The following is a 23,330-nucleotide window of genomic DNA, read 5'->3' on the forward strand; positions in this document are numbered from 1 at the left end:
CATAAAGGTATAAATCTATTGCTCGTTCGTTTCTTACATTCCATCCACTTCATTAAAATCAAAGGTAGCAGACAAGATAATCCTCGTACACATTTAGAAGGCAAAAAAGTTGATCCAGTATGTATAATACCAAATCATACGTGTGTACATGTCTATTTGTTCAACATTTCCTTTACTGCAAATCCAAGATAATTATCAAAATGATTAGGTGGTTCATAAATAAAGCACGAAATAACGTCACGAAGTGTCACCACACCAACAACCTGGTCCTCATCATTGACCACATAAACCCTATGGATGCACTTGGTTGCTAAGGTTTCTATCACATGCCCAAGAGTTGTGTCAACCTGGCATGTGACTGGTGGCTTCATTATGGCTTTGCCCTCCTCCTCTTGTGTCTCAGTAATTGCAGCAATAGTGCTCACGAAATCTGTCACTGTTAATTGCCTACAACACGGGCAAAAAAAAAGGTGAAAAAGGACTCTTAATCTCAATATAAGAAGCCAACACATAAAACAAAGTTGAGCCATTAGTGGAGAAGACTAGTGCAAATAATAATCTGAACAGTGAACAGGGACCCATCTATGTTACATGGATGCTCGGTATGTGTATTCTGTCTTGACACAACATAACACCGGACATGACACCAGACACACCACAACACTTCATGGACACAATCAAACTTGTGTCGGGCACATGTTTCTTATGGCAGAAATGTACGAACACCATCCATTATAAGGATAGGTCACGCCCATCCAATTGCATCTGATGGTTATGTACATAAGCCTGCTGATCAAACATCTACCTTGAATGTTGGGCATTATCCATCTTCAGATTTTATTGCAGTTAACCCTGTTCATATGACTTGTAGATGATTTTGTGCAATTAATGAAAGACAACTGTTTGATAATCCATTGAATCTCCACCTACCTTTCAAGAAAGAATTCAAAATTACACGGACTATCAAAAACCAAACTTTAAAAATTCTAGACAATAACACCATGAAACAAAAAATTATAGTTCTGAGAATCATCTATCCTATAATTGGTTGTTACTTTGCAAAGAAAGTAGAAAGAACTTAAATTGAAGGGGCTGTAACAATCTGACGTACCTGAAGTTAGAGAAAAGACCAGCTTTAAGAAGTAGGAACCTGATGTCTCGGATGCTTATATTCCCAATAATCTTTCTACTGGATCCATCTAAAACTGGCACACCACCGATGTGGTTATCTCTCATGAGCTTGAAAGCCTCCAGAATTAGCTCATCTCCCTTGACACTAATAACCTGAATGTCACATACATCAACTATTATATCTCCAACAATTCTCAATGATAGTTTTGCTTTCAGAAGAGGCTAAAAGATCAGGTGCCAATTTCAAAATATTTCATTTTGCAAGAAACAATATGAATTAAGTCAGGACTACTGTGAAAAAGAAAGAAAGCTGCTTTGTCCCGTCTATCATGCCTATACTTTCCCTCTACCTCTTTTCATCAATTTGCAGTTTTAGCACTCTTTGTAGATAGACTATTCTCTCAAGTATTTCTCTTAATTACATATTTTCTTCTTCTTAAAGACTTTCCACATTTCTTTCATGAAGATGAGAATAAACAAAAGTTCCAGACTTCATTCTGTTAAACAGCTTTTTTGAAAAAGTCACTGCTCAATTCATGGCATTTGAAAATTTTGGGCCCGGAGCAATGACCAATAACTAACAACTGGATCCTTGTATAGCAGTGAAACAAGCAAATGTCTTACAGGCTATGTCACATGGGTGCGGGTGCGGGTGCGGGTGCGGGGGTGCGGCAAAAAATATATATAAAAAGTCCAAAAGTTGGACATAAATGACCCTGGGTGCAGCTGTCTCATCGCTCCGAGGGCTTTGCTCATTGGGGGTAGGTGTAAAACAAACGATTTTACAAAAAAAAAGAAAAAAAAATTGGACCCGGACCGGAATCGAGTCCAGGGAAAACCCCTTAAAAAAAAATTTAACGTCCGCGCTGATAAGGGAAAACCCTATTGGTCATTTTTTTTCCCTATGCTGATAAGGGAAACCCCGATTTGCGTCCTCCCGTGCCCTTTAAATCACGCAAGGGTGAGGGGGAAGCCCTCACCCCTGCGCTCCTCCTCCTCTCCCTACTCTCTCTCGCTCCCGGCGTGCGACCGAACCCCAACGGCGGCTCTCTCTCACGTACACATCTCCTTCTCTTCTTCTTTTCTTCTTCGTCTCCTTCTTCTGTTTGCCGAAGGGCGGGCAGGAGGCCGACGGCTCCCTATCGTGCCCTCATCCTTTCTCTCTGCATTCGCCGGAAAGCCGGCAGCCCCCTACTGCGTCCTCTCTCTCTCTCTCTCTCTCTCTCTCTCTCTCTCTCTCTCTCTCTCTCTCTCTCTCTCTTTGCGTTTGCCGGAAGAAAAGTTGGGACACAAATGACCCTGGGTGCGTTGACCGCACCCAGGGTCCGTGACCACACTCGCACCCACGTCGCGTCGACGTGGTTGTGGCACCCAGTTTGCCGAGTCCCTGTGACATAGCTTACAGGAGATTTTCCTGTGAATACCATCTTGTTAAAATATACATACATTTATCCTTATATATATATTACATATATATTTATTAAACATATAAATAATATATGTAATATTGGGAGAAGTCAAACTAAGTTTGACTGCTCCCACCAGCTAGAAATTCTAGTTGTTGGGCACAATCAAACTCAGTTTGACTGCTCCCAACGGCTAGAATTTCTAGCCGTTGGGAGCCTTGCTCCCTCTATACTCTCTCTCTTTAATCTCTCACTTCTCTCCTTTGTTTATAAATAGGGGTGTTATCCACTTTGTTTTGTAAGCCTTTTGGCACACTCTCTTTGTTAACAAATTATATTTTTTATCCCCTTTATGGAGTTTGTGAGAGTGATCCCTTGGAAAACTTTGTGGTTCTCTTTGTGAATGTTGTAAGTGTATTCCTTGAGAGAACACTTTCGTTGAAGATTGGAGAACCTTTGGTTTGTAATTGACGTCTTATTGTTTTATTACATGGTATCATAGCTTAAAAGTGTTGAAGCTCATTTAAAGTATCTTCCTCAAAAGTGTTGGTGATCTTGCAAGCGTTCAAGTTATCGTAAAATTCTTTGGTGGAAGAATGCTCGTGCTCATTATCTCTCTTCTCTTCTTTCTTTTCCATATATCTACCCTTTTTCCTCTCTTAGCCCTTGTAAAAATGGATAATGCCACCATTAAACCCATAAAATTCAATGTTTTCAGTTACGTAACATGGACTTCTATCATGAAGCACCTTATTTGGATAAAAGGATTATAGGAACTAGTAGATGGATCCGATCCGGAATCCAAGCTAGTTCTCACTAAGGTAGAGGGTGAGAAAGAGGTTCCTCTAACCGAAAATGAGAAACCTAAGGGTATAACCACTTATGAAAAAAAGTAAGAGTGGAGAATGGAACATGCGAAGATCATGTCTTGGCTTATTAGTAGTGTGACTGTAAAAAAATGTTCAAGCCTTGCCAAATTTGAGCATGCCAACGAGGCTTGAGATTATCTTAAGAGAATGTATTCTCTTAAAGATATTGCACTTGTATGAAATGTGCAAGAGAGAGTTCGAACTATGGTTCAAGAAGATAAAACTATTAGAAAATATTATAATGACCTATCCGAACTTTGGGAAGAATTGACTCTTCTAGAGTCAAAGTGGCATTGTCCTGAAGACATAGAACTCTGCCAAAGGCAAATAGATGCGGAACACTTTTATCAATTTATTAACAGTCAAAGGCCGAAATTTAAACCTAAAAAGTCTATTCTTCTCCATAGAGGAAAAGTGCCCTTTATTAAAGACACTACAGAAGAGTTGGGTATGAAAGAAAATATAATGAAAAAGCATTTAAGCAAAAAGTGAAGATGACTCGGTCTTAGTCGTTTCTCGATCGGAAAACTATGTTCGTGCATACAAGTCATCTCACTATAGAAGACAAGAAAATGACTATGAAAGAAAGAAAATCATTTGTTATTTTTGTCATTAACCGAGACACACTAAGCCTCAATGGCCTAAACTAAAAGGGACATTTAAAAAGAAGGTTGCTTTGGTTGGCGCTCCTCAAGAATCAAACGACAAGGAAAAGGACATTCTCACACCTCAAAAATAATCTATTGGAAGCATGTCTCTAGCTCAATTAGTTGAAGCCCTTCAACCTCTTCTTAGAGGGTCATCTTCCTCAGTTGGGGCCGCAGTATCAACTTATTCAAACCCAGGTAAGATTTCTTGGCTTCTTGATTTTGTTGCATCTTTTCACGACCCCAAACAATGATAATTTATCTGAATGCTATAGCAACTCAAGTGTGTCAAAAGTGTTCACGACCGATGGTACAACTTTTGAAACCAAAAGAATAAAAAGTTTTGAAAAAAATCGTTTGAACTCAAAAAAGTTTCTCATTCCAAAAATTAGATACATTCCTAAATTAAATTTGACTATCTTATCTGTATCTTAAATATCCGATTATGGTTGTAATATCTCCTTCTCTTCAAATGAATGTTTGGTGCAGGATTGTCAATCAGAGAAGCTAATTGGGCAAGGCCATAAAGAGGAAGGTCTCTACTATATGGTTTTTTTGGAGATACCAAAAGATGTTTTTTGTTATAATGTCTAAAAAATAAATTTAAAATTATGGCATAGAAGACTAGGAGATCCCGGTGTATCTAAAATTCTATTTTTTTCAAGTTTGGAAAAATTTTGTAATATTAATGATTTCACTTGTGAAGACCGTGTTCTCGGAAAAATGAAAAGATTACCTTTCAATAATAGAACTTTTGCTTCATCTAAACCATTTGAGTTGGTTCATTCGGATGTTTGGAGTCCAACACCAGTTGTGTGTAAAAGTAGATATGCATATTGTGTTATTTTTGTGGATGACTTTACTAGATATATTTGAATTTACTTTCTTAAACATAAATATGAAGTATTTTTTATTTTCAAAATTTTCATAAAATGGTCAAAAATAGATTTGAAAATGATATTTTTATATTTTGTATTGATTCAGGTGGAAATTTTTTGTCAAAAAAATGTAAAAATTATCTATACTCACATGTCATCACACATCGAAGATCGTGTCCATACACGCCACAACAAAATGGTCTAGCTGAGAGAAAACATCGACACATTATTGAAACTTCAAGGACTTTATTTATTGGTAGCTATGTGCCTAAACTTTTTGGGCAAAAATTGTCCTGACTGTTGTTTATCTTATAAACAAAATGTCATAATCTTCTTTACACAATATCTCATCAACTGAAAAACTCTTTAAACTCTCCCCAGATTATTCAAGATTACAATTTTTTGTTGCAAATGCTTTATTTTTACCAATAAGAATGACAAGTTTTCTACTAGAGCTATTCCTTGTGTCTTCTTTGGTTATGCCGATAACCAAAAGAATATAGGTGTTATGATTTTAAAAATGAAAAACTATAAATCTCTCGAAATGTTACGTTCTTGAAAAAAGAAAATTTCTTTGATAAGGATCAACCAAAGGAAGTAACCAAGTATTCTTTTTTGTTTGACCTTATCTCAAAGCAAGATATTGACAACTATGATTGTGAACATGATTTGGAGAACGTTAATGAATCTAGTGACTTTGAACCACTTGATGAATTGCCCCACAATGATCAAACTTGTATGCAATATTCTAGGCGGGGAAATCAAAACCCTCCATGTGCACATGAAAAGTTTCTATCCTTAGTAAAGATGAATTACAAATTAGGAAATCATCTAGAGTATCAAAACCCCCATCAAAATGTGTATCCTATGATTCATTTTCTTCAATCAAGCATGCATAACCCTGATTCACTCGTATGTAGAACCCTCATCGTACACTTGTGCTAAAGAACACCCTGAATAGGTTGAAGCTATGAGGGTAGAATTTGAAGCCTTAAAAAAGCTCAAACTTAGTCTATTCAAAATCTTCCACCGGAAAAGAAACTCATAGGTTGTAGATGAGTATATAAAATAAAAACCAAGAGTGATGGAACCCTTGAGCGATATAAAGCTCGGTTGCCCGCATGACCACGATTAGAACTCATATTGCAGTAGCTTCGATTAAAAACTGATCTATATACCAAATGAATATTGGAAATGCCTTTTTAAATGAAAATCTTATGAAAGAAGTTTATATGGAAGCACCCCCCCGGTATGAGTCTTTCTCAAAGAAAGACTCTTCGCCTTCAAAAGGCATTATATGGGTTAAAACAGGCACCCAAAGCCTGGTATGATAGATTTAGCAAAGTTATGTTTGATATTGGTTTTAAATCTTGCTTAACTAACATTGCTTTGTTTATTAAAGATTCTAATGCAGGTAGTGTTATTCTGCTACTCTATGTAGATGACATGCTAATCACTGGAGGCAACAAACAGGGAGTTTAATATATCAAAAATATTCTTAAAACTAGTTTTGAAATGACTGATTTGGGTTTTCTATTCTACTTTCTAAGAATAAAAGTTTATTCCCCTAGAGGGTATTTATTATCTTTATCTAAGTTTGTTTTAGATATTATTCTCAAGTCTGGAATATCAGATGATAAGAAAGTTGACACTTCTGAAGTAACAAATGTTAAGATGAGAATTGATGATAGGGAGCCTCTCAATGATCCAACTCCTTATAGACAGCTTATCAAAGTTTTTTCTTATCTAACTACTACTAGACCTGATATAGCACATGTACACACAACCAGTCAGTTTCAGTATGCTCCCGCAATTGTTCACATGATAGTTGTTTTGCATATTATTAGATATCTTAAAAATTCTCACTATAGAGGTCTGTTTATGTCTTCCTCTTCTACATTAGATTTACTTACCCATACAAATGCAAACTGGGGAGGTGATCCAAACAATAGACATTCAACCACATGTTTTTGTGTTTTCTTAGGTAAATCGTTGATCTCGTAAATGTGCAAAAAGTAACAGAAGGTTTGTCTTTCTTCAACTGAAATCGAGTACCGGGTCATGGCTACTATCACAATGAAAGTTGTGTGGCTAAAAAGACAGCTGGCTGTTATGAGAATCAAGATTTTAAGAGCTTCAAAGATGTGTTGCGACAACAAAAGTGCTATCTACATTGCCAACAACACCACGTTTCACAAAAGAATGAAACTGATGCAGAGGAGTACCGGTGTCTCGGATGCTTGTGGGATGAAACTGAAACACGACCTCTCGTCGTGTTATGAACCGGTGAACAAAATCAAAGAAAGAGGCCACCGAAGAGTGAAAAAAGAAAGTAACCTTTTTATGCTTTATTTCAATGGGAATCAACAAGACAATATGAAAATCAATCTAACAGGACCAAGACAAAATGAATAACAAATCATAAGCAAAACAGGGTAATCAAAGGGAAAGTCTGACAGGAAAAAAAATCCAAAGGAAAAAGAAATCAAAGGTAAAAACGGCTGCGAGCTTTCAATATTCTGTGTTCGCACAAAACCCTAGGAGAGGGTTTTAAATAGTCAACTGGCGGATCCGGGTCTCGGGTCCAATCATGGACCCGAGACAGGATTCGGGTCTTCTTCTTGACGGATTTGGGTCGTCCAGGTCGGAGTGCCTCGTACTCGTCTGGAGTAGGTACACAGGGGAACCACTTCCCCCACGTCTCGGTACCGTGTGCTGGATCGGATCAGCTGCATGGGTTCGATCCTCAATCCCTTCAGGCAAATCGGGTCCGCTGCCTGGGTCAAACGGTATGGACCTGGGTCCATCCTGCCCTGCATCATTCTTCCCTGGTGGGAAAGAAGTCGGCTCTGACGACTTGTTGTCTCCACAGTAAGCATATAGATCAGACACATTAAATGTAAGAGAAAGGTGCCAAGTTTCGGGCAGCCCAAGGAGGGAAGATCGGTCAAATAGGCCCGCTAGCCGGGGCAACCCAACCTCCTTGGTGGGAAGGAGAACTATCCTATGACCCTTAAAGACAAATGTATACGTATTCCTACGGCCATCATGGATGGTCTTACGGTCAAACTGCCAGGGACGTCCCAATAGGATGTGACACGCACTCATGGGCACCACGTCACACCACACTTCATCATGGTAATGCTCCCCCATAGAGAACCAAACTAGACAACGCAGGGTGATGGGCACCTCGTTGCCTTTCTTGAACCATGCCATTTTATAAGGTTGGGACAATTTTTTCGTTTTTAGGTTCAAGGTGGACACGACACTCTCAGACACCATATTCTCGCACGCTCTGGTATCAATGATAACATCACACGCACACCCCTCACGGTTGCACAGGGTTTTAAAAATATTATTTCGCAACCATTTTGTGGGGGCCGACTCTCGGGATGTGGTCAACACATGACGGATGGTTAACAAATTTTCGATGTTGCCATCGAACTCTATGACTTTTACCTCGTCATTCCCCTCAACAAGCGACTCACCCTCGCTCTCACTATCGGATGCAGACTCAACAATGCTCTTAGCTAGATGAGTGTTCTTACTCATGGTGGGACACTTGGACGCAATATGACCTAACTTTTTGTTAAAATGTACCCATCAATTGTTGTAATTAGATATATTTTATATATATAAAAGATGATACATATACATATATGGTATATATGTATATGTATCCTCCTATTTATATATATATATATATATAAAATATATATTTTCCTTTTGTTTAGCCGTAGGGGTATTTTAGTCTTTTCCTCTGTTTTACGCACATTCACTTTATGAATGTGATTGTAATTTATTTTATTTTTATTTTTCTTTTATTTTTATTTCTTTTTTTCTCAAGTACCAAAAGGTACCTTGGGGGCCCCACTCAAATAGACGTTGGGCCCCTTCCAACAGTCACATTTGTGACCGTTGGAGGGGCTCCAACGTCTATGAGTGGAGCCCCTCCAAGGCTCCTTTTTGTTGTTATAAATAGGGGCTCTCCCCTTTGTATTTCTTAATCCTTGAGGGAGCTCTTGCTCCATTGTAATGGGGTTTTTACCCCTTCTCCATTATTTCTTCAATGATATGCAACTTATGACTTTATGTCATATTTTTCCCTTTTTATGGGTTTTATGTGTTAGCACATTATGTGATTGTGTTGTTTCCCTTTAATGGGTATATTTGCACTTCACGTGCATAGGTATGGGTTCATTATTGAACCAAATGTATTTCAAGTCATTTTCTAACATGGTATCAGAGCAAGGTCACGATGGGGTTGTCCTTGGGTGCAACGGAAAGCGTGTCGCTCAAGAAATGGTGAAGTATTCATTGCTCTTCCTTTTTGTTTTGAAGTTATTCGGTATATATCCCTTTTCTTAAAGTATTATGCATTTGAAAATATGTTTCTTGCATATAGTTTGTTCGTTTAATGGTTATGATAGTTGAATTATGTCTTTTCACATTTCGTATGCTCGTATATTTTAAAAAAAAAAAAATATCTCCCTCAAATTTGGTGAACGCGTTTGTTGTTCAAATATATAATTTGCGTCTATCGAACTACTCATCGCATATAATAGCAATTTATGTTTTTTAAAATCACCTTCAATTATGTGAGATTTATAACTCTTACATAAGTATCTCATGATTGACCTATAAGTTAATTTTTAAAATTATATATATGATTTCTTGCTAAAGTAATGATCTTTGCTTAAAATTTCTTAACTCTCATATGAACCCTAATTTGATTTGAGTTCCTCTTTTTTATTATGAATTTTAGTGCATTTTTGAAAAAATTGATATAATCCTTATATGAAAATCTCTCACATCTAAAATCTTTGTTGAATCCTAAAGTAGTTCTTGTTAATGATAACTTATAAGAACTCCTAAAAGTTTTTCAATGTTTCTTTTTTGAAAAATTGTTTATGATAAACCATTAGGAAAGATTTTTTAAAAGGAATTTCTCACACTACATAGAGTGCATAGTTCATCTATTGCATCCTTTTGGTATAAATGATTTCATTTTTCATCTTTATAAACTTGTTGGTTTGTATTTTTCATAAGGTTTCGAAACCTCTTAATAATATCTTTTAAAAATGCCTACATTGGCCATAATATGGTTTTTGGTTTTCTTTGTCCTCAATTGCAATTGTTAAAGTTTGAGAATTTCAAGCATTGCTCTTTTTATAAAGTGCATACTTGCTCACTTTTGTGTATTTTTGTATTTTGTGCACATTTGTTTCTCAAATATTTGCGCTTGTATGCATTCCCTCTTTTTTATGAAATACATGCCTTAGTGCATGTTTGTTTACACCTTGGTGTGTATTTGTTCAAGTATTGTATGAGTGCCTTCGTGCACATCTTTTATAAAGCCTTTTGTGCTTACATGTGTATTGTCTCTTCGTAGACATTTTTGCATTATGGAGCCTTTATGCACATTTCTTTTTGTGAAAAATATAATGAATTTAGATATTGAGTCCTTTTTAAATCATTGTAAGTGCTTTTAGCACTTTGTATGTTTTCGCATATCTCATCACAATCAAAGGATTTTTTAAAAAATTGTTGTATGGGACTTAATCCCTAAATCTATAAATTTTCAAGTGTTTTAAATATTCTTTCCTTGAGTATTGTGTTAAAGCCTTCTTTGTGAACCATTACGGTTCTTATGATTTCTTTGATTAAAAGCTTGATTGTCTTGATGAATTCTTTATGTTGTTGTGTTTATTGCTTAATAAGTCTTTTTTTGGCAATGACTTGTTTGAAGATTAAGCATAATTTGTGTTTATGCAAATTTGTTGTTATAAAGCACATTATTGATTATTGGACCTTTTTTAATCGGTCCTCTTTTCTTTAATGATTCCTAAAGTGTTTATTGCCTTTTTGTGGCATTTATATTTGTCCATCACATGTTATTTAATGCATCATTGTTTTGGCCTTATTATTGTTTTATTAGAGATGTTTGTTGAGATGAGTTACGGACACCTCATGTTATATCATTTTAGATTGTCCAAATTGCCATATTATAGATGGTGGTTGAGGTGAGTTATGGGCACCTTGGGACTCTAGAATGATTTGGTATATGATCTCTAATTATGAGTGTGACACTCGTTGTTATGTCTTTTTAGATTGTCCACTTACCATATTATAGATGGGGGTTGAGGTGTCTTAAAAGACACCTAAAACAACGAACGGTGGACTCACTGGGTTTACCCCTAGATCTGGTGTGGTACGCTGGTCCAGACTGATCGGGTTTGCTAGGGTCAACTCTTGGGGTGGACTTTAAGTCTTCTTTCCTAGAGAAGCTCGCTCCCCTGGTTGGGAAACTCAACTTTGGGTGACTGGACTGATCACTACGGAAAGTCCTATGTTCCTGCCTCCTTTTCAGTTTCTCCTCTACATTCATGGCATAACCACTTTCCTGATCCAATGACTCGACTGTGACACAACTGAAGTCGTCAGAAATAGCAGGACAAAGATCAAAAATATACCTCGTGACTTGCTGACGGGCGGTCTCCTCGATCTGCACTCGTACGAAAAGACAATGAAACTCAACAGTGTAATCTGCCACAGTATTGGTACGAAAAGACAATGAAACCCAACTGGGTAGGAGGGTGTTAGACCCGGACCCGCTCTCGAGAACCCAAAGGGTGGTCCTCGGTAACCGGGTCCGGACCCAATTAACATAGGGTCTTGACCTGACCCTGATGAGAGGTCAGATCCAGCCCACAAAGGGTCAGCCCCCTTAACCTGCGAGTGGGTTGCGACAGTACCCCCGCGCGCAGGTGCTGGGAAGGTCGACAGACCCTCCCCAGCCCGGGCTAAGGCTGGTGCACCGGCTGCCTGACCCGGCGGCACGGTCGGGCCACGCGGACCGTGCCCGACCTGCAGCCCTTGCTGCATGGGTCGGTGCCAGGCAGGCACACCCAAACTGCGGTTGGAGAGCCCCACTTCGGTCTGGTCTGACATCACGTTCAGGCCACGCATGCCATGCCCGACCTGCAGTCCCTGCTGCGTGGGTCGATGCCAGGCAGGCGCACCCAAGCTGCCACTGGGACCCCCCTCTTCCCCCAGCCGAGTGGTCGTCTCGCCACAGGCCATCATCAGTACCTCGAAGTGGGGCGATACGAGGTTGGCATTCCTGCGCAGTTCCCTCCCTGCGTTTTTCAATGGCGCGGCAGCCTGAAGAGTTGGTTGGGCTGGACCGTCAGCCACCGCTTCAACGAGAACGACAGTGCTGCCACCCCTAATCGGATCCATTTGTTGTGTAGAAGGCATAGGTGTTGTCACCGACGACTCGATCCTCGCAACCCGATCTTCGACCCTATCAAGTCGTCGGGATATGTCGGGCACGTCCCGGCTGATACACAACACGTTCTCTTGCATCTTCGTCATCATTTCCATCATCCGCAACATTGGATATGCGTTGTCGGCATCCTCCTACTCGATTTCCGTCGCCGGATCGCCCCTTACCTCTGAAACCATCTTGCTGGCGAGGGGAAAGGCGCTGGCTCTAATACCACTCTAATGCAGAGGAGTACCGGTGTCTCGAATGCTTGTGGGCTGAAACTAAAACACAACCTCTCGTCGTGTTATGAACCAGTGAACAAAATCAAAGGGGCCACCGAAGAGTGAAAAAAGAAAGTAACCTTTTTATGTTTTATTTCAATGGGAATCAACAAGACAATATAAAAATCAATCTAACAGGACCAAGATAAAATGAATAACAAATCATAAGCAAAACAGGGTAATCAAAGGGAAAGTCCGACAGGAAAAAAAATCCAAAGGAAAAAGAAATCAAAGGTAAAAGCGGCTGCGAGCTTTCAATATTATGTGTTTGCATAAAACCCTCTAGGGTTTTAAATAGTCAGCTGGCGGATCCGGGTCTCGGGTCCAGTCATGGACCCGAGACGGGATCCGGGTCTTCTTCATGACGGATCTGGGTCGTTCGGGTCGGAGTGCCTCGTACTTGTCCGGAATAGGTACGCAGGGGAACCACTTCCCTAATGTCTCGGTAACGTGTACTGGATCGGATCCACTGCATGGGTCTGATCCTCAATCCCTTTAGGCAAATCGGGTCCGCTGCCTGGGTCAGACGGTATGGACCTGGGTCCATCCTGCCCTGCATCAGAAGCACATCGAGATAGACTGTCATTATGTTCGAGAGGAATATCTTCAAAGAATATTGATCAACCTTGTCACATTAGAGTACCAGTTGACAAACTTATTTACCAAACCTCCCTTTACTCCTAGGTTTCACTTCCTTTTAGGCAAACTTTCGGTTATCCTACTGTAAGTTTGAGGAGAAGTGTTAAAATCTGTCACATGGGTGCGGGTGCGGGGATGTGGCACTTCCAAAAAACCTCGGTGCGGGGATGCGGCAAAAATAAAAATAAAAATAATATATATATATATATATATATATATATATATATAGAGAGAGAGAGAGAAGGGGGGTCAGGGGTTCCCCCCGGCGCGGTGAGGAGTCCTTGCAAATGCCCATATCGAAATTGCCCAAGTGAAGAGGTGGGGGCTTCTTATTGCTTTGTGGGCACTTGGTTGCTTCTTCTGGTCCTTTAATACAAGTGGTTTCGCCGTTTATTAGGAGCCACGAGTCAGTCTTTAAAAAAAAAAGAGAAAATGGCAAACATGAATTTTCTACTTTCACGAATCTAGCGATTCCAACTTCCTAAACCCATCACGGCCTTTATTTTCCACCACAATTCTCAAGAACTCGCTTGGAAAAAAAGTGACAAGTCCCATGCAGCACATATGTACCTGCTTACGAGAATCGGATCTGAAACTTTCTACCAAAACTAATTAAATGGATTCAGGTCGATCGAACACCTGACCCGATTGGGAAGAAAAGAAACACCTCAAGCCTCTCATTGGTCAAAATTTGGCGGACATGAATTGAATAGTCAATAGTGCAATTGATTCATTGGTCAAAATTTGGCTAACATTATTTTACCGGGTATAATTCAGGTCTGGTTCATGTAAATCAATTGAACCCGGATCTATACCTGGTATAATCATCATAAGTAGACAATGGCTCGTCCATAATCATATGGCTAGGCTTTGGATAAACGAGGTTGGAATTTAAACTTTGATCATAACAAAAAAAATGAAATTAATCGAGAAATAAATTTAGGTGTACATCATAGTGACAAAAGTTTAAAACGAGAAATTATTGCACGTGTTTTCCTGGTGAATTTTGAATAATTTTTTTAATCTCACGTTCTTTTAGTCAAAATCACCACCAACAGTAATTAAACTAATACTTAAAACATAAAAGGCTAAATTGGAAAAAAAAAAACAAGCTATATACCATATTAAAGGCTTTACTCGAAAACACTCAATCAAAGTAATTGAGTTCCACTTCCCAAGGCTTCGAATTTTGAACATTTTTTCTTTTCTTAATGAGTTACTACTTTCCAAAGTTTGTTTTATGGAAAACCATCTAAACCAACAATTAATTAGCCTAAAATGATGCACATTACCTAATGCATATTAACTCTGATTTCTAAAAAGTTTAATTCCATATTGGACACAACAATTTTCTGCTACATAACAAGTAGAAAGTGATATTTTCAGTATATCACGATTTTAGCGTTAATGCTTTCAAGAGCGATTATTATTTCTTTCTTTTTTAAATTCTGCAGCCCATTTCATAGGGCAAATTTAAAAAAAAAAATCCAAAAAATGGACCAAAATGACCCTGGGTGCGGTCAACGCACCTAGAGTCGGGTTGACCGCACCTGGTGTCGCACCCTCACCCACATCGAGTCGGTCGACGCGGGTGCGGCACCGTGCTAGCCGAATCCCTGTGACATAGGTTAAAATGTACAAAAATTTATACTTTATATATATATATATATAGTCTATGTCACAGGGATTTGGCTAGCAGGGTGCCGCACTCGCGTTGACGCGACGCAGGTGCGAGTGCGGCACCGGGTGTGGTCAACCTGACCCTGATTGCGATCAACGCATCCAGGGTCATTTTGGTCCAATTTTCAGACTTAAAAAAATTGTCAAGAATTTTTTCACCCTATATGTCACAGGGATTCTCCAAGTAGGTGCCGCACCCGCACCCGATGTGGTCAACCTGACCCTGGGTGCAGTCAACACACCCAGGGTCATTTATGTCCAACTTTTGGAATTTATATATATATATATATATATATATATATATATATATATTTTTTTTTTTTTTTTTTTTTTGCCGCACCCCCGTACCCAAGTTTTTTGAAAGTGCCGCACCCGCACCCATGTGACATAGTATATAGTAGTATATATATGTATATATATATACTTGAATATATATATATATATATATATAATATTATATATATATATTTATTAAACATGTAAATAATATATGTAATATAAGGAGAAGTCAAACTCAGTTTGACTGCTCCCAATGGCTAGAATTTCTAGCCGTTGGGAGCCTTGCACCCTCTCTACTCTCTCTCTCTTTAATATCTCACTTCTCTCCCTTGTGTATAAATAGGGGTGTTCTCCCCTTTGTTTTGTAAGCTTTTTGGCACACTCTCTTTGTTAATAAATTATATTTTTTATCCCCTTTGTGGAGTTTGTGAGAGTGATCCTTTGGAACACTTTGTGGTTCTCTTTGTGGATGTTGTAAGTGTGTTCCTTGAGAGAACTCTTTCGTTGAAGATTGGAGAACCTTTGGTTCGTGATTTAAGTCTTCTTGTTTTATTACATTATATACAATATGCTTAAAGTTAACAACTTCCAATCTCCAATAACGAATATGAGAACCTTGTTAAAAGTTAACTGTGAGAATAATTCAACAGGTTAATCAAAATCCAAATGAGAATCAGTTGCCTAAAAGGAACCCTTGTAACAATTTTGACGACATACCAAGGACACAAATGAAATATTAGTAAGGTGAAAATTCCAGTGAGTCTCATGTTTAAGCATACACAGGAAAAAGCAATATCACTTACATAGCAAAGGTACCTCATCATATGCATATGCAGTTAGAGAAGCAGAGGCAGCCATACCTCATCAGAAGACATGAAGGGAAGTCCAAAATCAGAAATAGGCTGTTGAGAGATGGAATCAAACCAGTCCCTTCCCCTGCATCCTTGTAGACCCAGGACTACAGCAGATTGAGTAATAAAATTCTTCACAAAGGGTTTGCCAGTTTCAATCACAGGAACACTCCTCAGTCTATACTTTGAAAGCAAAAGCAAAACAGTCAACATGGAACTGTCTAATGCGACCGGAAGAAAGGGAGACCAGCGGAATGACTTGATGATTGATTGTACCTGGATTAGATTAGAAGAGTCCTTATGAACAAATATAAGCAAAAAGTGTATAATGACTCTGAATGAACTAGCAACTTTGCTCACACAACATAATACAATGTAAGCCTGAAACAAATGTTTGATATAGCCTTACACTAGGATTGGCATTAGTTTCTATGCAGCCATCCTGAATCCGATTGAAATCTTTTTAACTCAAAAGTCAAAACCATGAGTCCTGAGTGATAAATGGATTCAGATTTCTACATGAACATGCAATTCCATAAATTTTCTTTCATAACTGCTTTACAAGTCTATCTAAAACATGACATGTGACTAGGAGAACATGTCTGCTGTCAGACAATTGGGACAAATCCATCAACGGCTTTACTCAGATTGCTCGAGCCAGCGGTTGGAAGTTTCCTGCAACCATCTATAGGCTTAGCATGAACCATTGAAGCCCCACTAGAGGCAGCACCCAACTTCTAATTGTCAGGGTATGAGATGACTCTCTAGTAACAAAAATTGTCTTCAAGAATAGAGAGTACTTACATTGGCTGACTTAAATGGCTCTTCCTGAAGGATTACTTTGTAGAAGTCCTCTCCCAAACGATCAGCAGCAGCAGTTGAGGCATCCTTTCCTGCTGCTCTTTCTGCAGCCATCCCTCCAGCAACCGCTGCTCCGACAGCAGCAACAGTAAGCCCAGCTAATGCCACTGGGCCAGTGGCACCTAAGGCCAGAGCTCCAATAGCACCAATTGCACCTGCACCCACACCAGCAGCAGTTGCTGATCCTGCCGACAGAGCAGCAGCAGCAATCTCTGCATTCTCCAACACCCACAAAATGATTGCAGAATAATCTATAATTCCCAGGTAGCGATCCCTCCAGTCAAGACTCGTTCCAGCATCTGGATTCCTTACAGGAGCAGACATGATGTTATGCTCAGAGAGAATTTTCAAAGCTTCAACAATTGGTGTGTCCGCTGAAATTTCAATCACTGCAGCATGAAACAGGGCATTATTATAATTGCATAAAACTAAGAGATTATTTGCTATCCTTTTACAACAGCTAGAATTCATAAAAAACAAACAAATTTGTTTAGTTTTTATGCTAACCGGATCTTTGAAACATGATGCAAGAAAAACAACATACAAAGAAAAGTGACTTACAATGGAAATCAAAAGAATGAAGAAAAATCATGAAAGGGGTAGTTTTCCTTTTCAGATGCAGAAGTTCATAAGATTTAAAAATACATCAAGGTTATTCTTTTAGGAGGTAATTCTATCATATTGACATGTTCTAGTTTACACATATTCAACACAACTTGTACAAATGAATTTTACTGCAAGTATGGATAGCTGAATAAGCTTTTTTATTTGTAAAACGGCAAAAGTTGCAGGCATATTTACAGATTACAAATTATCATTTAAACCATCATAATTTCAGAGAAAATTTAAACGAAACACCATAATTACATAAAGGTCAACTCTCGATGGAGTATTACTACAGGATTATAGATTAGTAAAAAAAAGGAGAAAACCTTTCCCTCCTGGAACTTGGGGGAATGATGAAACCGGAATGTTAGCAAATGCAATCGTCAATGCTTCTTGTAATGCAACCGACAGCTTTTTCCTGGACTGAATCTTATCAAAGTAAGCATCGCAGCCTGGAGTTCTTGGAGTTCTTGGAGTCTCTTGTGCTTGGTCCGCCATAACTAGCAAGGAAAGATCCAACAATGTCAACTATTTATACCTAAAATATAGGACAAATTGGAGGAAGCATATCTAAGAGAGTCATGATATTTCCAGCTCAATATAAAAGTGGGTGGGAAGATCTTGAATATAGTCCAACAAGTATACAATTGATCTCAACTATTTGGGTGTAAAATAACAAAGATTAGAGTGGTCCATCACAATGTACAACAGCATATTCGACTGTTAACCATCAGCATCACAATGAAAGAATTCATCAATTCAATATTAAATCGTTAGATATTATCCTTCACTCACAATCGCCAACATTCACTAACAGACTCCCGAATGAAAAACAAAACCCATCAATCTGCTGGAGGTCTAGATTATTTCTGATGCACCACTTACCCAGAAAAGCTGGAATAAGCTAGGAAATGACAGTATGTTCCATGCTGCAATTTCCAACCATATCCCACTTTTCTGGATAAAGCCAAAACAGAAGATGAAAAAGAGGATTTTGCAATTCAATGAAGCCACTGCATTCTGTAACTACTGACTCTACTCGAAATTGCTCAATAATGCACGAAGAAAACGTCTGCATCTCTCAGACTAAAGAGAATCAGCTAATACCTTCCATCAAGAAATGCTCGTAGAAGCTAGCGACAATTCCAATAAAAAGAAAACAATGACGTCAATTACAATATCAATTTCTAACTACTCACATCAACAAACCCAGTTGCAAATATGCATTTAGAGATATAACAATCCGAATCGAGAGCTAATCCACTCTAGCCAAACCAGGTCCACAAAATCTCACAACTTTCTAATATTTTAAGACACATTTGAGAAAATTCTCCCTCCGAAACCGTCAAGAACAAGCAACCAATGGCACTAAAAAAAGGGAAAAGAGAAGGAGAAAAAGAGCAAGAAAAAGCATTCCCGCAGACGCACTGCAGACGAGAAAAACCTGGAATATAAAAGAGGAAAAACCTGAAAAATCCCTAAAAACAACGAACTCCAAACGAAGGAAAATGAGAATCCTATTAACAGAAACAAAACGATCCAGAAAAGGCGAACCCGGCGACCGAGTAAAACACTAAAACCAGAAGATGCACGCAATGCGAATCCCACAAAGAGAAGGAAAAAAGAAGAAGAAGAAGAAGAAGAAGAAATACCCCAAATTTCCGCGACAAAAAAGGAAAAATAAGTAGAAAAAAATGGTACCTCGAAGATTAAAAGAAAAAAGAAATGGAGAGATCGTGAGAAGACCACGAGGAGAGGAGTTTGAAATGCCCTTTGCCTTGCTTCTCAAACGTCCGATTTCAGAATTCCGGTCTCGCTTTCGTGATCCCCTTTTTTTTGAGTGTCGAGTAGCAGAGAGAGAGAGAGAGAGAGAACTCCGGGAGTCAAGTTCGCCCATCTACAAATTCCAGGAACGCACGTGCGAGACGCCGAGAAGGGTGCCCTGGATGGAAACGTGTCGGCTTTCTAATGCATACACGTGTGAAACTGAAAAACCCCTTGGCGGGTTTTTTGCGGGATGGGATCGGGTCGGGTTCCAGATAATGGTTCTACTGGTTGTCCAATCTAACAGTAGTCCAGGCAAAGGTTGCTCTCAAAAGGAAACGAAAAGCAGAAACGTGTTAGAAAACAAAAACAGAAAACATGGTTTTTTAGGTGCATGTGAAATGGAAAACGAAAAACATGGTTTCAGAAATAACTAGGGATGGCAGTGGACCGGGGCAGAGGCGGGAGACAAGATTTTCACCCCCACTCTCGTTTAAAATTTTGCCCTCCATCTCCACACCAGTTTTGATTTTAACCTCCGTACCCGGTTCATTCTCCGTTTCATGTCCTCCACCTCTGTCCAAACAGTGTGAGGTGGGGGCGTGGGCTCGGTTTTTCGAGTCTTTTTGCCAATGTCGCTTTTCGCCGCTACTATTTTCTGTCGTTAAAGAAAGGAGAAGAGAAAAAATGAGAGTTTGTGCGGCTCGTTAGAGGAAGGAGAGGAAGAAGAGATAAAAGATTCGAAAAAGAGTTTTATGTTAGGGTTAAAAATATATATAAGATTTTATAATATGCATAAGGGTATAATAATAATTTTCTTAGCGAGAATCCGGAACGGGGCAGGGGGCAAGAGTAAGTTCATGTCCGCCTCAATTTTTATTAATCTCCATCCCTGGTTCATTCCGTGTTTCATGTCTTTCATCCCTGATCCAAATGGGGGGAATTGGCACGGAGCCCTATTTTTCCCCGGTCTACTGTCATTCCTAGAAATAACCCAAAAATGATTGAAAAATACATGAAAAACGTTTAAGAAAAAGTAATATAATACATTAATAAAATAAAAAATGAAAAAAATGTACCCATGAAAGGGAAATGCTTGGAAAACGTGAATAAAATGTATATGAACACATTTCCCATAGTATGAGAAATGTGTTTTCTATAATGAAAAACACATTTTTTTATGATTTTTTTGGGTCTCTCGAACATAGTATTTTTCGTTTCAAAATTAGTTTATCAAGAAACATGTTTCCACTCTCTTATAACATTTTTGGTAACCCTGGTACAGGCGTGGTTATACACATAGGTTACACTCATCCCTTATGTCCTTATCTTCATACCCCTCCTTTAGATTTCATTGATGCAAGTTGGTTTGATCAAATAGGACTCCATAGATGTGTTACACGCCATTCATTTGGTGAAGAGTGTTATTTAAATTGTTGAAATCGGACTTGTATGCAGGATTTTTTGGTGATTCACAAATCAACTGTTCACAAAGCACAAAAATTTATGATTTAAACAATCATATTTTTTTTGTAGAAAAAATACAATTCAAGGGTCGATTCTTATTCAATCTACCATTCTCTCTCTCTCTCTCTCTCTCTATATATATATATATATATATATATATATATATATATATATAAGATCAGATTTGATCAAAACCACTGGGATAATAAGATTTAAGGGGGGTATCAAGATGGGGGATGACATAGAAATGGCAGGAACCAAACGGGTTACCTTTTTACCACAATAGTTTTTCGAAAAATAAGTCTATGTTTGAGAGGTTGTTGTAGGAGGAATTGGGAGAGTATCATAAATAGTTATGGTCATTTAAGAAATCTTGTTTTAGCAAAAGACTAGTTGGTATGCAGGAACCGTGAATTTAGGCTGGGAAATCCTTACTTTTACCTTCTTTCAACTCTTTTCACAATGAGAAAGTATTTACAACTCATTTTGAAGGGACACTACAACAAAGCAGTAGATTAGCGACGACCACATTCCGTCGCTAATCCGTCGCTAACATGGTTAGCGACGGATTAGCGACAACGAGGCGACAGTATGCTTACGTCGCGAATATTTCGACGCTAACTGGCGATGGAATTATTCTGTCGCCAGGTCCGTCGCTAATTGCGACGGAATAACGAGCGCTATATTCCGTCGTCAATCCGCCGGTACTAAACGGCGACCACGGCTTGGCGACGGATTTACTTCCGTCGCTATGTCGTCGCTAGATTAATATGAATAGCGACGGATGGTTCCGTCGCTAATCCATCGCAAACACGAAAAAAAAAATAAAAAAAAATTATTTGAAATTTAAATACCGAGCAATTTCTATTTCCTGTACAATTTATATTTCCTGTAAATAAAAAACAAACCACACAAAAAATTTCATATAACAAGAATCTACAACAATTAATCGTTCCACCTTAAAATTAAGAAGTTTAATTATTTACAATTCAACAATTACAATTAGGAAACATAAAAAAAAATAGAACTTCTTCAACACAGTCCTCTAATCATCGCCAAGATTTTGTGCGTCTTCTTGTTCATTGTCTTTATCTGTCCCTTCAGCTTCACTACGCTGATTATCGCTAGCAGCCTACACAAGAAAAGAACAGTCAGTATTGATAAACAAAATATAATGAAATAAATTACACACTATATGTGATTCTATCATGTGCTCATGTGTGATCTAAGGCAATAAAAAAACTCTATATGTGATTCTATCATGCTCATATGTGCTCTAAGGCAGACAAAAAGTTATATATATATATATATATATGTGTGATTCTATCATGCTCATATGTGTGCTAAGGCAGTCAAAAAATTGAATATGTGATTATAGCATGCTCATATGTGTTCTAAGGCATCTAGAAAAACTCTATATGTGATTCTATCATGCTCATATGTGCTTTAAGGCAGGCAAAAAACTATATATGTGATTCGATCATGCTCGTATGTGTGCTAAGGCAGTCAAAAAATTGAATATGTGAATATAGCATGCTCATATGTGCTCTAAGGCAGGCAAAGCAAAAAAATTTATATGTGATTCTATCATAAATGATATATAGAATATTCATATGTGTTCTAAGGCAGTAAAAAAACTCTATATGTTATTATAGCATGCTCATATGTGTGCTAAGGCAGTCAAAAAACTGAATATGTGATTATAATATGCTCATATGTGTTCTTAGGCAGTCAAAAAACTGAATATGTGATTATAGCATGCTCATATGTGTTCTAATGCAGTCAAAAAAACTTTATATGTGATTCTATCATGCTCATATGTGTTCTTAGGCAGGCAAAAAAACTTTATATGTGATTATAGCATGCTCATATGTGCTCTAATGCAATAAAAAAACTCTATATGTTATTATAGCATGCTCATATGTGCTCTAAGGCAGTCAAAAAACTGAATATGTGATTATAACATGCTCATATGTGTTCTTAGGCAGTCAAAAAACTGAATATGTGATTATAGCATGCTCATATGTGTTCTAATACAGTAAAAAAAACTTTATATGTGATTCTATCATGCTCATATGTGTTCTTAGGCAGACAAAAAGTTATATATATATGTGATTCTATCATGATCATATGTGTGCTAAGGCAGTCAAAAAATTGAATATGTGATTATAACATGTTCATATGTGTTCTAAGGCATCTAGAAAAACTCTATATGAGATTCTACCATGCTCAGATGTGCTTTAAGGTAGGCAAAAAACTATATATGTGATTCGATCATGCTCGTATGTGTGCTAAGGCAGTCAAAAAATTGAATATGTGATTATAGCATGTTCATATGTGTTCTAAGGCATCTAGAAAAACTCTATATGTGATTCTACCATGCTCATATGTGCTTTAAGGCAGACAAAAAACTATATATGTGATTCGATCATGCTCGTATGTGTGCTAAGGCAGTCAAAAAATTGAATATGTGATTATAGCATGCTCATATGTGCTCTAAGGTAGGCAAAGCAAAAAAATTTATATGTGATTCTATCATAAATGATATATAGCATGTTCATATGTGTTCTAAGGCAGTAAAAAAACTCTATATGTTATTATAGCATGCTAATATGTGTGCTAAGGCAATCAAAAAACTGAATATGTGATTATAATATGCTCATATGTGTTCTTAGGCAGTCAAAAAACTATATATGTGATT

At 38.1% G+C, this 23,330-nt stretch overlaps 1 protein-coding gene across 1 annotated transcript; it reads right to left on the reverse strand.

Moving 5' to 3' along the window:
- Nucleotides 1-29: 29 nt before the first annotated feature.
- LOC149833716 (Cystathionine beta-synthase (CBS) protein) lies at nucleotides 30-19,264 on the reverse strand. The gene is made up of 6 exons (XM_090009826.1): nucleotides 19,100-19,264; nucleotides 17,725-17,898; nucleotides 16,736-17,181; nucleotides 15,941-16,207; nucleotides 1,112-1,284; nucleotides 30-447 (listed from the first exon to the last, which is right to left on the reverse strand). The coding sequence occupies exons 2-6, from the start codon at nucleotides 17,894-17,896 to the stop codon at nucleotides 153-155; spliced, it is 1,353 nt and encodes a 450-aa protein (XP_089865952.1). The 5' UTR covers nucleotides 17,897-17,898; nucleotides 19,100-19,264; the 3' UTR covers nucleotides 30-152.
- Nucleotides 19,265-23,330: the final 4,066 nt, after the last annotated feature.

Source organism: Nuphar pumila, chromosome 6 (genome assembly GCF_984573655.1).
Source record: "Nuphar pumila chromosome 6, dmNupPumi1.hap1.1, whole genome shotgun sequence".
NCBI lineage: Eukaryota > Viridiplantae > Streptophyta > Magnoliopsida > Nymphaeales > Nymphaeaceae > Nuphar > Nuphar pumila.